At 46.6% G+C, this 15,055-nt stretch overlaps 1 protein-coding gene across 1 annotated transcript in view; it reads left to right on the plus strand.

Annotated features, from left to right (window-relative positions):
* The window catches only part of adamts18 (ADAM metallopeptidase with thrombospondin type 1 motif, 18), an 81,828-nt gene that overhangs the window by 20,688 nt on the left and 46,085 nt on the right, over positions 1-15,055 (plus strand). The window contains 9 exon segments of the mRNA XM_048263638.1: positions 2,440-2,734; positions 3,387-3,586; positions 4,374-4,457; positions 6,077-6,236; positions 8,931-9,036; positions 10,649-10,786; positions 11,201-11,354; positions 12,553-12,648; positions 13,767-13,915. Coding sequence (XP_048119595.1) covers positions 2,440-2,734; positions 3,387-3,586; positions 4,374-4,457; positions 6,077-6,236; positions 8,931-9,036; positions 10,649-10,786; positions 11,201-11,354; positions 12,553-12,648; positions 13,767-13,915 — 1,382 coding nt within the window.

Genomic DNA, 15,055 nt, shown 5'->3' on the forward strand with positions numbered 1-15,055 from the left:
TCTGTTGCTCCAACAAGGTGCTGCTTCTGTGACACCGTCGTAACGCTATCTGTGTGTCAGTGCTGAAGCAGTGCCCCCTTCTGACAAGCCCAGCCCATTCTGTCGAGCATGCGAGTCTCCACTACTAAATGAACGTTACCACGTGTGTTGGCTCACGTACGTTTTTGTGGAGTAGCGGGGAGAGTGTTTGCAAACACGACTGCAGTAAGGCCAAGGCTTGGGTCAATAAATCAAGCGGGGCCAACTGTATTTATCTTTTACTCAACCTGAACATGTCTAAGTGCGCCGTAAAGCTTTCACTCATACATGTTATTTCAAATTGGTACTTACACTTCGGAAAACACTTGCAGAGGGCCCGGTGCTGGGGGGGTGTGGGGGCATTTCCCATGAATGTAAGTATGCTTTACAGTCTCAGTAGGTGACAGCCGCGGATTGCCTGTAAATTACTGTAATTGCACTGGCACAAATTGGATAATTTAGGAATCTGAGAACATGGAAGTATGTAAGTGAATATACGAGTGCTGTAGCATCTGCCAAAGCAGTTTGTGGATGGGGGGACAGTATGATACGATTATTGCTCTGGGAACCCAGGGAGATTTGTATGCTGTTAACAAAGACTTCCTCCACATTATTCTTCTCCTTTTTTATCCTGCTTTTACCCTCTTCTTTATGCTCTTTACAGACACTTCTATTTTTACTCAAAGTTTCCGTACAACTACCATTACAGGGATTTTGTAGTAGTGTGGCTGCTGCTGATATAAACACACATTCCACAGTGTGTGTGCTTGTGAGTGTATGTGTGTGTGTGTGCTTGTGTGTTTATGTGTGTGTGTGTGTATGTCTGTGTGTCTCTGGGTCTGTGTGTGTGTCTGGTGCCTGGTGTGTGTGTGTGTGTGTGTTGAGTGACGCCAGGCTCCTCATCTGGAGCAGTGTCTCAGTTGATGCAAAACGTCACTCTGACCTTTGCATAACACCTCATCTTTCAGTTTGCTACTTTTGACATCAGCCCCCCCCCCCCCCCCCACACACCCATTAAGACGATAAAGACCAACACCGACATAGTCGACTGTCTTTGAAAGTCTCACTGATAAAATTCCCACAGGGAACCACCTCCCCCACTCTCCAGCAGACCTGGGGCAGCAGCAGATGCCTGCGTCCAGCCTCTGGATGTCTGTTTGTCCGACTGATCCAGACAGGAGTCCCAGAAGGCTGAGCCAGTAACTGGCCTTCACCACCGCCCATGCAAGAAGATTAATAACCCACTGGCCCTAATGTGTTTGTACAGGCTGCTTCAAATGGTGTGTTTCAACTGCTAGACCTCTTACCTCCTGCATTGCATGCAAGAGAGGACACACACATGTACACACACACACACACACACACACACACACACACACACACACACACACACACACACACACACACATATATACACACACACACACACACGCACATATACTGTACACACACACACTCACACATACACACATAGTTAGCCTAATGGACAGATTTGCTTCATTAAGCAGCACTCCCACACAGACATCTATTGTAAAGCATCTGTTTGAGTAGTGCTTAAAAGCACAGAGAAAGTATCTTTGTCCTGGTGTGTGTAGCAAGCAGGAGACCATCCCTCTCGTCTGTCAGCATCACCAGTCAGAGATAAGCTGTTGGAAGGGACCTCGTTAGTTCCGGATCCTTCCATGTCACCTTTGAACCCGGGCTGCTCTCTCAGAGATCCCATCTGATGCCTGAGGCTGTTTCCTGTCACTACACCTCGCTATCTGTCTCTCTGTAACTGCCATGTTAAGGGTTACGACAGCTGTTTTGGTGTCGTTTTTTGTGTTTAACTGGGGACTAAAGAGCTTATGGGATGGTGAACTCAACTCTGAGTGGATGTCCTGAAGCAATGTCTCCCCTAATGTCTTGCTTGTCTTAAAGGGATGCTGTCTATTCAACCTTGTATCATAAAGTGCCAGAGGATCTTATGACTTTCTCTCTCTCCCTCTCTCTCCCTCTCTCTCTATCTCTCTCTCTCTCTCTCTCTCTCTCTCTCTCCATGTGTTAGAATAGATAGTGGGTTTAACAGTGCTCAACAGTTATGTCTGGACTCTGCACTCAAGTGACATTTGATTATAAATGTATCACTGCTCATTGTTCTTGTCTGATTAAGAGATAGCCATGTCTGATAATTATGGATCTGTTATTGAGAGCTTATATCTAATTTAATCATGTCTCTTGTCTTGTGTTATAAAATAGCAATACTCTTTTGAGGTCTGTGCTGGATTTATACTTCATAATCAGTCGTTATCATTGTGAATCCAAATGTCAATTGCTGAGTGTGTCCAGTACACTCTCTGATAAGTGTGTGTTGTGACATTGTTGCTGTTGAGCATGAGTGAGCTGTGTGGTCTGACCGGAGTATTGGTGTGCGTCTCTCAGTCAGGTCTGATTCGGACGTCGGACGAGGAGTACTTCATCTCACCGCTGCCTCAGCACCTGGCCACCCGGCACAACTACAGCAACCCTAGTGGCCACCATGCACACGTCATCTACAAGCGCTCGGCCGAAGGACACGTCCATGGTGACAGTACCCCGCGGCCTCCCAACCTGTACTTCCATCCCAGCCGTCGCCAGCGGCAACATCGCCACGGGCCCCACGGACATGAACACCATCTCCATGACTACCAGCATGGGAATCTGCAGAGACAACACTTCTGTGGACGCCGCAAGCAATGTATGTAAGGGAACGTTCTTTTTGCCTTTGTTATAGCATTGATCTGAACCCATATGGAAAAGGCATTAGCTATATGGAGTTCCAGTATTGTGTGTCGTAGCCATTAGGGGGAGGGCAGCTTGGCTTTCTTTGGCTCCTAACCCATCATATTCATATTGTCTCAAAAAAAAAACATCTAGAAACTCAAATGATATATGAACAAGTCAGATCATAATAATAAAGTTTTATCGACACACATACCAACATCTAAAAGTATTTGATAACAGTATTATAAATGAATCATGGAGTGTTGTGGAGATCATTTCATTAATGTTCCTGCACTTTATATGCTACACAAAGGAAACTAAATCTCCTGCAGTGATAGACTTGTTGCGCTCCAGGGGATGGACTGAGATTCTTGGAAATGAATTCTGGGAATTGCTGTGAGAAGTGAACAACTGTGAATGCTTCCTGATCTTTCAGCACCTCTCCACTCCTCTTATCAGGTCTGGAAAAGGGAGGACATGTTACACAAGCCACTTTCCAATGCACCTCTCTGTCTTCTCTCTTTCTCTCTCTTCTCCTTTTTTATTTCTCTCTCTTTTCTCTATCTTGTGCTCCCTCTTTTCCTCTCTGTCTGTATTTCCTTCTTGCTGCCTTTCACTCTCTACAGATACTCCCAAGCCTCCCATCGAGGATCTTTTCGTCATGCCTGATGAGTTTGAGCAACCAGGCCGAACCAAACGCTCGCCCATCACGTCCAACAAGGTGGGGGGCCTGAATGTGGAGACCCTGGTAGTGGCCGACAAGCAGATGCTGGAGAAGCACGGCCGTGAGAACGTCACCACCTACGTGCTCACTGTCATGAACATGGTGAGCATTACGCTACAGAGAGATCACGCTACAGAGAGATCACGCTACAGACACCTAGTGAGACCCATGACAGCCAGACGGCCGCTATGAGATTTTTTTCACTTTGTATGGGATGTTAGAATCAAGCTTTTGATAGAAGATAGCATAGTACACACACTGGTACAGTATATGTCTCATAGTGCCAATAGAGGCGTATGATTGACCATAGGTACCCCTCAACTCAAATTCCTGATATTGGAAGTCAGGATAAAAAAGCTCCAATTATATTGCAGGGACAGGGATAGCAATCTCCGTATCTTGTAGTATTAATATTGCTACTGACATTGATCATAAACTATTATCGAGTGTAGCTTGCAGTACTATTAGCCAAAGAGGCTTGTGTGGCTCTTCAATATGAAGGGAGGCCATGCGAGGACAAAGTTTGAACAATAAATGATTTATTAAAGTAAATAAGGGTGCACAGACAAAAGAGAACACATCAGGATACATGTGGTAAGAAGCAAAAGTGTAATGCAAGTCTGAATGGATGCACTGTGGTGTCTAGAGTGGAGAGTGTGAACGCTTCATGGTGGCCAGGTAGCCCTTTTATGTCTCAGCCACTCAATTACAAATGAGGCACACCTGGTTGCTAGGCTCCACCCCTGCAATGCAGTGCATCTTGGGAATCTGAACCAATGAAGTATAGTGAGGCTGCTTTCAATTCCTAAAATGCTTGTAAAAAGTAAAGTAAAACAAGGTGCTGAAGTCTATTCCATAACAGTGTGGACATTGCCATCCTCCTCCTCAGGTCTCCAGTCTGTTCAGGGATGGGACCATCGGCACAGATATCAACATAGTTGTTGTCAGCCTGCTGCTCCTGGAGCAGGAACCGGTAAGCATGGGCATGTTTCAGACACAGCCCAGTGAGAGGAAGGAATGTGTCCAATAATCACAAGCTTTGTGCACGGTCTCCTCTGTGTGTGCTCAGCCCTCTGAGATCATCATGTTTTCTGTTTGTCCTGCTTGTGTTTAACCCCATTTTCAATTCAATTCAAGAAAGTTCTGTTGGCACGAGCCTTATAGTAGAGAGGGTTAAAGCGGAGGATCTTTGCTTATAGTAGCGCTATTGCCAGAGAAATGCTGTTTTTGTTCCAACATCTTCATCCCCATTTTTTGTTTGCCTGCATATTCCCATCTCAGCAAAGGTTTACAGGGAACTTGTAAGTTGTTATGAGTTCATTTGTTTAGTTGGGGGCCAAGCAGCGAAGCTGCGAGGACCTCATTGTGTTTCTACGTTTTCCTATTATTATTATTATATGCAATGGGAGTCTATGGCAGCCCATAGAACCGTATGGTAAAAGTTGGGAATTTGGCACACTGATTGGGGACGGTCCCATGATTCATGTCACCAAGTTGGATGTGCTCATTCATGCATCTAACTTTGACCTGTTGGTCCGATTTTCAAAAAGTCAGGTATTGTTGGAATCCTTGGACCAAGCCGAGTTCAACGCACCCTATGACGTCATTTTCCGCCATGATGGATTTTCCGCCATTTTGGATTTCATCAAAAACACTTAAAATGTATCAGGGTCACATACTTTTCTCTGATTCCCCACCAAATTTGACACAGATCATCTTCAGACCAAGCCTCACAAAAGTTATCACTTTTGTCTTCGGAAGTATTACCGTCGCCCGCAGAAAAGCCAATCAAAATTTTTGGCGAAGCCGCCTAAACAGGAAGTGAGCTCATATCTCAGCAACCCTTGCATGTATCAAAACCAAACTTGGTACATTGACTCATGACCCCATCAGGAGGACCCTCAAGAAATTTGGTGACCTTTGACATCTAGGGGGTGCTGTAATTCACAAACATGCCTTTTGGCCCGTAGCTGCTGCTGTGCTTAGAATTTAAATTGTACTAGTGGTGTCTGGTAATACTGTGAAAGGTCCTTAGGTCAACTGAGGGCAACTTGTCACATCAATATCATTTATTCGCCGCCATATTTGATTTGATCAAAAACACCAACAATTTCAAGACAGGTCAAAATTTCATCTGATCTTCACCAAAATTGGCACACACAGACCATCTTCAGACCATGCCTTGTCACTTCATTTATTTCTGTAACAATTGATTGAAGCCGCCAGTCACATCCAATCGAATTTGTATGGCCGCCAAACAGGAAGGAGCTCATCTCAGCAATCGCTGCATGTATCAAAACCAAACTTGGTACATGGACTCATGACCCCATCAGGTGAATGCCAAGAAATTTTGTGACCTTTTGACCTCTAGGTCACTGCATTTTGCCTTGTAACTTTGACGGCTAGACGCGGAAACTTGCTTTGACAGCTTATGGCCATACCGCCTGATTGCAGCTTATGGCCATAATGGCCTGATTGCAGCATTGAGCTAACAGCATTTCGCTGTTATGGTTATCTCGCCCATCTGCTTGCAGTAAATTCTTGAATTAAATTTTCTCTCTCTCACTCGCTCTGTCTGTCTCTTTCTCTCAGCTGGGCCTGTCTATCACTCACCATGCTGACCAGTCCCTGAACAGCTTCTGTCAGTGGCAGTCCGGTCTGATGGACAAGAGTGGGAAGCGGCACGACCACGCTGTGCTCCTGACCGGCCTGGACATCTGCTCCTGGAAGAACGAGCCCTGTGACACCCTGGGTAAGCTTCCGGTTGGCCAACACCACCGATACTCTAACACGCCCATTCCCACTCTCCTCGTACACATACAAGAAGATGGAGAGAGAGAGAGAGAAAGAGAGAGAAAGGAAGGAAGGAAGTAGGTCAGTCTGCTCAGGGTCAGTAGGTAAGATGGAGGATTAGACAAGCGGAGAAGAGATTAGATCCTTGAACGGAGGGAGGGGGGTGGGGGGGCTGGGTCACCCTCTCAGTGCTGGGTGGGGTTGGGTGTAGGTGTGGGTGTGTGTGTGTGTGTGTGTGTGTGTGCTTGGGGGATCGGTTATAGGGGTGGAATTCACCTGGTTCCGCAGACAGCTGGCGGGTTCTGAGTGGTGGACTCGGGCCCGCATTTGGTCCAGGTCCGCTTCTGAACCGGGGGAGAACCGTGCCAGATTGGTTCCACAACATCCATCTGGGCCTCTCCCCCACTAGCTCTGATGAATTTAACAGTCTCACTCCAGACCACAGGTATGCACATATGAGGGAGGAGAAGACGGGAGGAGAAGAAGGGAGGAGAAGAAGGAGGAGAAGAAGGAGGAGAAGAAGGGAGGAGAGGAGAAGAAGGGAGGAGAAGAAGGGAGGAGAAGAAGGGAGGAGAAGAAGGAGGAGAAGAAGGGAGGAGAAGACAGGAGGAGAGGAGAAGAAGGGAAGAGAAGAAGGGAGGAGAAGAAGGGAGGAGAAGACGGGAGGAGAGGAGAAGAAGGGAGGAGAAGAAGGGGAGAAGAAGAAGGAGAGAAGAAGGGAGGAGAAGACGGGAGGAGAAGAAGGGAGGAGAGGAGAAGAAGGGAGGAGAAGAAGGAGGAGAAGACGGGAGGAGAGGAGAAGAAGGGAAGAGAAGAAGGGAGGAGAAGAAGGGAGGAGAAGACGGGAGGAGAAGAAGGAGGAGAAGAAGGGAGGAGAAGACGGGAGGAGAGGAGAAGAAGGGAGGAGAAGAAGGGAGGAGAAGACGGGAGGAGAAGAAGGGAGGAGAGGAGAAGAAGGGAGGAGAAGAAGGGAGGAGAGGAGAAGAAGGGAGGAGAAGAAGGGAGGAGAAGACGGGAGGAGAAGAAGGGAGGAGGAGAAGAAGGAGGAGAAGAAGGGAAGAGAAGAAGGGAGGAGAAGACGGGAGAAGAAGGAGGAGAGGAGAAGAAGGGAGGAGAAGACGGGAGGAGAAGAAGGGAGGAGAAGACGGGGAGGAGAAAAGAAGGGAGGAGAAGACGGGAGGAGAAGAAGGGAGGAGAGGAGAAGAAGGAGGAGAAGAAGGGAGGAGAAGAAGGGAGGAGAAGACGGGAGGAGAAGAAGGAGGAGGAGAAGAAGGAGGAGAAGAAGGAGAGGGAAGACGGGAGGAGAAGAAGGGAGGAGAGGAGAAGAGAGGAGAAGAAGGGAGGAGAAGAAGGGAAGAGAAGAAGGAGGAGAAGAAGGGAGGAGAGGAGAAGAAGGGAGGAGAAGAAGGGAGGAGAAGAAGGAGGAGAGGAGAAGAAGGGAGGAGAAGAAGGGAGGAGAGGAGAAGGAAGGGGAGGAGAGGAGAAGAAGGAGAGAAGAAGGGAGGAGAAGACGGAGGAGAAGAAGGGAGGAGAGGAGAAGAAGGGAGAGAAGAAGGAGGAGAAGAAGGGAGGAGAGGAGAAGAAGGGAGGAGAAGAAGGGAGAGAGGAGAAGAAGGGAGGAGAAGAAGGGAGGAGAAGACGGGAGGAGAAGAAGGGAGGAGAAGAAGGAGGAGAAGACGGGAGGAGAAGAAGGAGGAGAAGAAGGGAGGAGAGGAAGGAGGAGAAGACGGGAGGAGAAGAAGGGAGGAGAGGAAGGGAGGAGAAGAAGGGAGGAGAGGAAGGGAGGAGAAGACGGGTGTCCTTACTTCAGTCATCTTCTTCTTCTTCTTTTTCGTTTTCCTCTCGTGTCTGACTGAATGTGGCTGGCAGTCTGTAACTCAACCTTATGGCTTCCTCAGCCTCATTAAGGTGTGTGTGCGTGTGTGTGTGTGTGTGTGTACTTGGGGGAGCCTCATTAAGGTGTGTGTGCGTGTGTGTGTGTGTGTACTTGGGGGAGCCTCATTAAGGTGTGTGTGCGTGTGTGTGTGTGTGTGTGTGTACTTGGGGGAGCCTCATTAAGGTGTGTGTGCGTGTGTGTGTGTGTGTACTTGGGGGAGCCTCATTAAGGTGTGTGTGTGTGTGTGTGTGTGTGTGTACTTGGGGGAGCCTCATTAGGTGCCGGTGGTGAAGCAAGCTTGTAAGTGTCTCTGTCGGACTGAAACAGAAGCTGTGGTTCACCCTGCCTTGGCCAGCACGCACTTGTGCATACACACACACTTAGAGAAACAGATACACACACACACACACACACACACACACACTTAGAGAGAGAGAGAAACACACACACACACACATACACTGTGTAACTGTCTGGAAGGCATTCTGGCAGCAGTGATTTATGAATCTGGTTTTGTGTGTTATGAATCAGCATCTAGTCATTTCATTTGATCTTTTCCTAGGTTAGGGGTTAGTTGGGTTGGGTTAGGGGTTGCTAGGTTAGGTTAGTTAGGTTGGGTTAGGGTAAGGGTTAGGGTTAGGGTTAAACCCTTACCCAACCTCTCTATTCATCTCTTGCCTTTTGTTGTCTTGTTGGCTTTCACCTCCTTTCTGTCTCCTCTTTTGCTATTTTCTTCATCTATCTCTCCATCTCTCTCTCTGTCTGTCTATCCTGCAGGCTTTGCTCCCATTAGTGGGATGTGCAGTAAGTACCGGAGCTGCACCATCAACGAGGACACGGGTCTGGGTCTGGCTTTCACCATCGCACACGAGTCTGGACACAAGTACGCCCCCTCTCTCAGCTCTGAAAACACACACACGCACACACACACACACACACACACGCACGCAGGCACGCACGCAGGCACGCACGCACACACACACACACACACACACACACACACACGCACGCAGGCACGCACGCACGCATGCACGCACACACACACACACACACACACACACACACACACACACACACACACACACACGCACGCAGGCACGCACGCACGCATGCACGCACACACACACAGAAAGACAGACAGACAGACAGCAAAATTGTGTGGTCTGTGAGCAATGGAAGGATTAGTATTTAGTATTACATACACAATCACTATTTGAAACTAAACTAAACTCAAACAACTCTAACAATCTGGCCCTTAACAGACAATCAACACTTCACCAGATTCCTTTAATCCTGTCCTGAGTTTAATAGTGATGATTGGTGTCCAGTGAAATGTGTTCACTTGGACACCTACAGTATAACGATTTCATATGAACCCCATTTGGTTTAAAGTAATAGCGCGAAAGCACCTGGCAGAGGTGATATTTCCTACGGCGTGGGAGGCAGGTGACAGGACCGATTGCGTTGTGTTACGACCGAAACAAACAGGGACGGAATGCTCTATAAACTATAAAAGCTGAGGAGGTGGAGATCAGGCGATTTCAGCTGGAACAGTCAGATTACACTATTACTGCCGCCTCCCCGTGATCAAGTGTGAACACACATGTGCCGCCGAGGGCGATGGTGGTCTGTTTTGTGTTTACCGGTTTCCATCGAGATAAAAAAGGGAGTTTATATTTGACATAGGAGGTTTTATTTGATGACAAAAGCCTTTTTTATTCCCTCTCCTCCTTTCCTACCGTCCTCCCTGGTGCTGGCTGTCTCTCAGCACACTCTGCAGAGGCCCAGTTCATGCTGAGAAATCTCAAATTGGTAACATATTAGAACTAGTGGCGTTTTCAACATCTCTCCGGTCAAACACAAACTAATTTTTTCCCAGAACGCACTAGCAGCAGGCATTAATCATCGAGGGAGGCGTGCGATGTCACGAGACAAGACGGCAGAATCAAGAGCTGCCACTGCACTGCTATGCTTGGGTACACCCAGAGATGTCTTTCCGCCTCGCTCTGACAAGTTTGTGTTTATTGTTGATATCAAAGCGATACTTTCAGCCAAGCGTCTATTTCTCTTTTCAATTTTTTTATTTTATTTTGTTTTTCTCAAGGGTGCTTTAATAGAAAGACAATCCTGTCAGGTTAAGGCTGTAAAGTCCCACCTGAGCATGTAAGGGAGTTTTTTGACTTGGGGCTGTTTTTTAATGGTCTCTGTGGATGCCTAACATTCTCTCTCCCTCTCTCTCTCTCTCTCCCTCTCCCTCTCTCTCTCTCCCTCCCTCTCTCTCATTCTCTCTGCCTATCTATCTTGTTTCTCTGTCTCCTTCTCTTTCTGTTGCACTCTTTCTATTCCTGTCCTTCTGGTGCACTTTGTCTCTCTCTCTCTTACTTTCTCTCTCTCTCTCTCTCTCTCTCTCTCTCTCTTTCTTTCTCTCTCTCTCTCTCTCTCTCTCTCTCTCTCTTACTTTCTCTCTCTCTCTCTCACTCACTTTTGTGTTCCAGTTTTGGGATGATCCATGACGGAGAGGGGAATCCCTGTCGGAAGGCCGAGGGGAACATCATGTCCCCCACGCTGGCTGGGAATAATGGAGTCTTCTCCTGGTCCGCCTGCAGCCGCCAGTACCTCAACCGCTTCCTTGGGTACGCTCTAGCTGAGTCCCCTCTTATTACTAACATGTATTAACAATTCACACTGTGTTTGTAACAATGTAATAACACATTTTGAAGGCTGAATAAGAGATGAATGAATTCATCCCAACATTGAGGTTAGCTGAAATGAGCAGCAGACTGAGTCATACACTGAATGGTGTGTCAGTGTGTGCTTCTCTTGCTGATATAAACTGGATGAAGCAAAAGTAGCAACTGTTAAAACAGCATGAATCCCCTCTGGGATCTGAAAATCTCGAAAGAGCTTTTTTAATCATCTGGTTACTCTCAATGGGTACCACTCCTGACTGTTCTTGCGTGTGTGTATATGTGCTTTTGTGTGTGTGTGTGTGCGTCTGCTTGTCCGTGCATACGTGTGTGTGTGTGTGTTTCTGTTGGCCACTGCAGGACGGCGCAGGCCTCCTGTCTGGTGGATGAGCCGCGGCACATGGGGCAGTACAAATACCCGGAGCAGCTCCCAGGCCAGCTCTATGACGCCGACACGCAGTGCAAGTGGCAGTTTGGCGCCAAGGCCAGGCTGTGCAACCTGGACTTCGTTAAGGTAATCGCGCTTCTTCCCGCTCATTCAGCTCCTGCTCCCGGGATCAAGAAATGTACAAATGAAAAAAAAGCTGGTAGGGAGAGGATGGGCCAAACTTTGGAGTGTTTTCTAGCAGACTGATATTGTGTTATGGGCACAAGGCTGGTCACGCATGGCAATTCCCAGTTCCCGTTCACACGCACACACACAAATAAAGAACACACACACACACACATGCCATGGGCCTGTCTTCTTGTGGGCACACACGCACATGCAGGGTCCGTGTGGAAAGACTTGCCAATTCATCAACTCTTGGAACTGGCCACAGAGAAAGCCCCCACCGTCCGATCCAAGAGTGTGCGTCAGGCCGGAGGAATGGGGGGGCCTTGGCCTGACCCGTCCCTGCTCTGCCCTTCAGCTCTGCTCCGCTCCGCCAATCTATACATTCACATGCAAACGAGGCCTGTGAATGACTCACTGAACCCATAGAATATATAGGGGGCCTGGGCTATTGGGATACTGGCCATGCCATTGCTTTGGGGATGTGTGGGATTAGTTCTTAGCGCTTAGCTGCCGCTTGCCTCCTGTTTGGCTGGGAGCCCACGTTTCTTTTGCTTGCCTCTCCTCCTTCAGGCCAAGCTCTTACCTTGAATGGTGTTATGTGTGTCTTGACCTAGAAAGAAACAACTGTCTTAATTAAGCTTGGGCATTTGGTTAAGGACATGGCCAAGTTGCCCCCTTTTGTTCTTTATGTGACATAATTAACTGAGCGATGACGACGGAGGTACGTTGGCACACAGAGACCAGTTCACATCGGCCTTTTTGCCCTCACCTAATCCTCACCCTCCATTGCTCTGCCATGCTGGCTATAGCTGGGTACCATGCCAGCTGGGCACCTCTCCCGAGCAGTTTTTTAATTTATCCGGTTATTATCTCTATGAGGAGGAAAGTAATGTCACAGTAAGAATGTGTTTCATTAGAGGGAGCAGATGATGATGGATTTCAAAGCTCAGAATATTGGGCTGGTTTCAGCTGATCTGGATGACAGGTGCCATCTGGCTGCATGATGTTTTACAATTGCAAATGTTTTACATGATTTACAAGTAGTGTCAATTGTGTGTGTGTCTCTGTATGTGTGTGTGTGTGTGTGTGTGTGTATGTGTGTGTGTGTGTGTGTGTGTGTGTGTGTGTGTGTGTGTGTGTGTGTGTGTGTGGACAGGACATCTGTAAATCACTGTGGTGCCATCGGACAGGACACAGGTGTGAAACCAAGTTTATGCCTGCTGCAGAGGGGACTATTTGTGGCCCTGAAATGGTGAGTGTGTGTGTGGGTGTGTGTGTGTGTGTGTGTGTGTGTGTGTGTAGAACCACATTGTAAAATTAACATTAAAATGTTTTCATTATGAGAAATGCTGGAATGAAGACAGTTGGACAAATATGAGCATGCACACACACACACACACACACACACACACACACACACATACACAGTAAGCACACACACACGGCAAGCACACACACACACGGCACACACACACACACACACACACACACAGACACACACATACACACACACAGAGACACACACACTCACCTGTAAGAATTTTCTGTGCATTGTGTGAGGCGCTGAAAAGACACAGTATTATGGTTTGCTTTCCTCTGTGTAAGGTGATCATGGGGAGGAGGGGGGGTGCTGATTGTGTGTGAGTGTGTGGTTTGGCATGCCTCTCCAGGTGTGTGTGTGTGTGTGTGTGTGTGGTGCTATTTTATTCTATTCTATTCTACTCTATTCTATTCTACTCTATTCTACTCTACTCTATTTATCCCTTTCCATGTTTTGTTTGGCCTTTTCTGTATTTTCTATATTTTCAACATTTTACAACCCATTCCACCCATTCCACCACTCCATCTTTATTTACTCTTTATCTTTTTTTCTTAGTTTTTCTCTCCCTCTTTTAGTCTCCACTAACTACCCCACTCCCTCTTTCGGTCTCCACTAACTACCCCACTCCCTCTTTTAGTCTCCACTAACTACCCCACTCCTCTTTTTGGTCTCCACCAACTACCCACTCCCCTCTTTGATTCTCCCACTTTCTACTCCCCCTCCCTCTTCACTGTCTCCCACTAACTTCACCCACTCCCTCTTTTAGTCTCCACTAACTACCCCACTCCCTCTTTTAGTCTCCACTAACTACCCCACTCCCTCTTTCGGTCTCCACTAACTACCCCACTCCCTCTTTTAGTCTCCACTAACTACCCCACTCCCTCTTTCCCTCCCTTTCTCTATCTCTCGGTTCCTGTTTCCACTGGGCCTTGCTCACATGTTCGGCTTTATTTTTGCAGTGTGTCGGCGTGGACAGTGTGTGAAGTTCGGCTTTATTTTTGCAGTGTGTCGGCGTGGACAGTGTGTGAAGTTTGGCTTTATTTTTGCAGTGGTGTCGGCGTGGACAGTGTGTGAAGTTCGGTGATAACGGTCCCAGAGCTGTGGATGGCCAGTGGTCAGGCTGGTCCGAGTGGTCCGACTGTTCCAGGACCTGCGGAGGAGGCGTGATGCACCGCGAGCGCTCCTGCAACAGCCCCAGGTACCCGATTCCACACCAGCTCAGCTATACTCCACTACTCTGCTATACTATACTATACTATACTATACTATACTATACTCTACTATAACATACTACACTACTATACTATACTATACTATACTATACTATACTATACTATACTATACTCTACTATACTCCACCACTCCTGCCATATCATACCATAATTATACTATACTATGCATACTATACCATACCATGCCCACTACTATGCTATAACTATACTATACTATACCATACTATACTATGCTCTACTATAGCATACTACACTACTATACCATGCTACCACTATACCCACTGCTACTATGCTATACTATACTATACTATACTATACTCATATACATACTATGCTATACTATACCATACTATACCTATGCTATACTATAACTACTCTGCTATACTATACTATACTATATTATACTACTATACTATACTATACTATACTATACTATGCTCTACTATAACATACTCACACTACTATACCATACTATACTATCATACTCCTATACTATATATACTATACTCCACTATACCTACTAACATACCACACTACTATACTATGCATACTATACTATACCTCTACTATACTCCACTATTACTACTATACTATACTATACCTATACTATGCTACATTACCATACACTATTATAATTACACCACACTACTATACTATACTATACTATACTATACTCCACTACTCTACTATACTATACTCTACTATACTCTACTATACTACACTACTATACTATACTATACTATACTATACTATACTCTACTATAACATACTACACTACTATACTATACTATACTATACTATACTATACTATACTACACTACTATACTATACTATTCATTTAGATAAGATAAGTGAAACTGTGCCAGATTTAGGTGTGTGTGTGTGTGTGTGTGTGTGTGTGTGTGTGAGAGAGAGAGAGAGAGATTTTCTCTCCGTGTGTGTGTGTTTATCAGGTAAACATGGCCTGCATCCCAGCGTGGTCAGCTGGCTCTGTGTGTGTTGTTTGTGTGTGTGTGTGTGTGTGCGTTAGGGCTAGGTGATATGGCTGAAAACTGTATCACGATATAAGTATTTCATATCAGTCTATCGATAATTATTGATTTTTT

Source organism: Alosa alosa, chromosome 14, assembly GCF_017589495.1.
Source record: "Alosa alosa isolate M-15738 ecotype Scorff River chromosome 14, AALO_Geno_1.1, whole genome shotgun sequence".
In the NCBI taxonomy this organism is placed as follows: Eukaryota; Metazoa; Chordata; class Actinopteri; order Clupeiformes; family Clupeidae; genus Alosa; species Alosa alosa.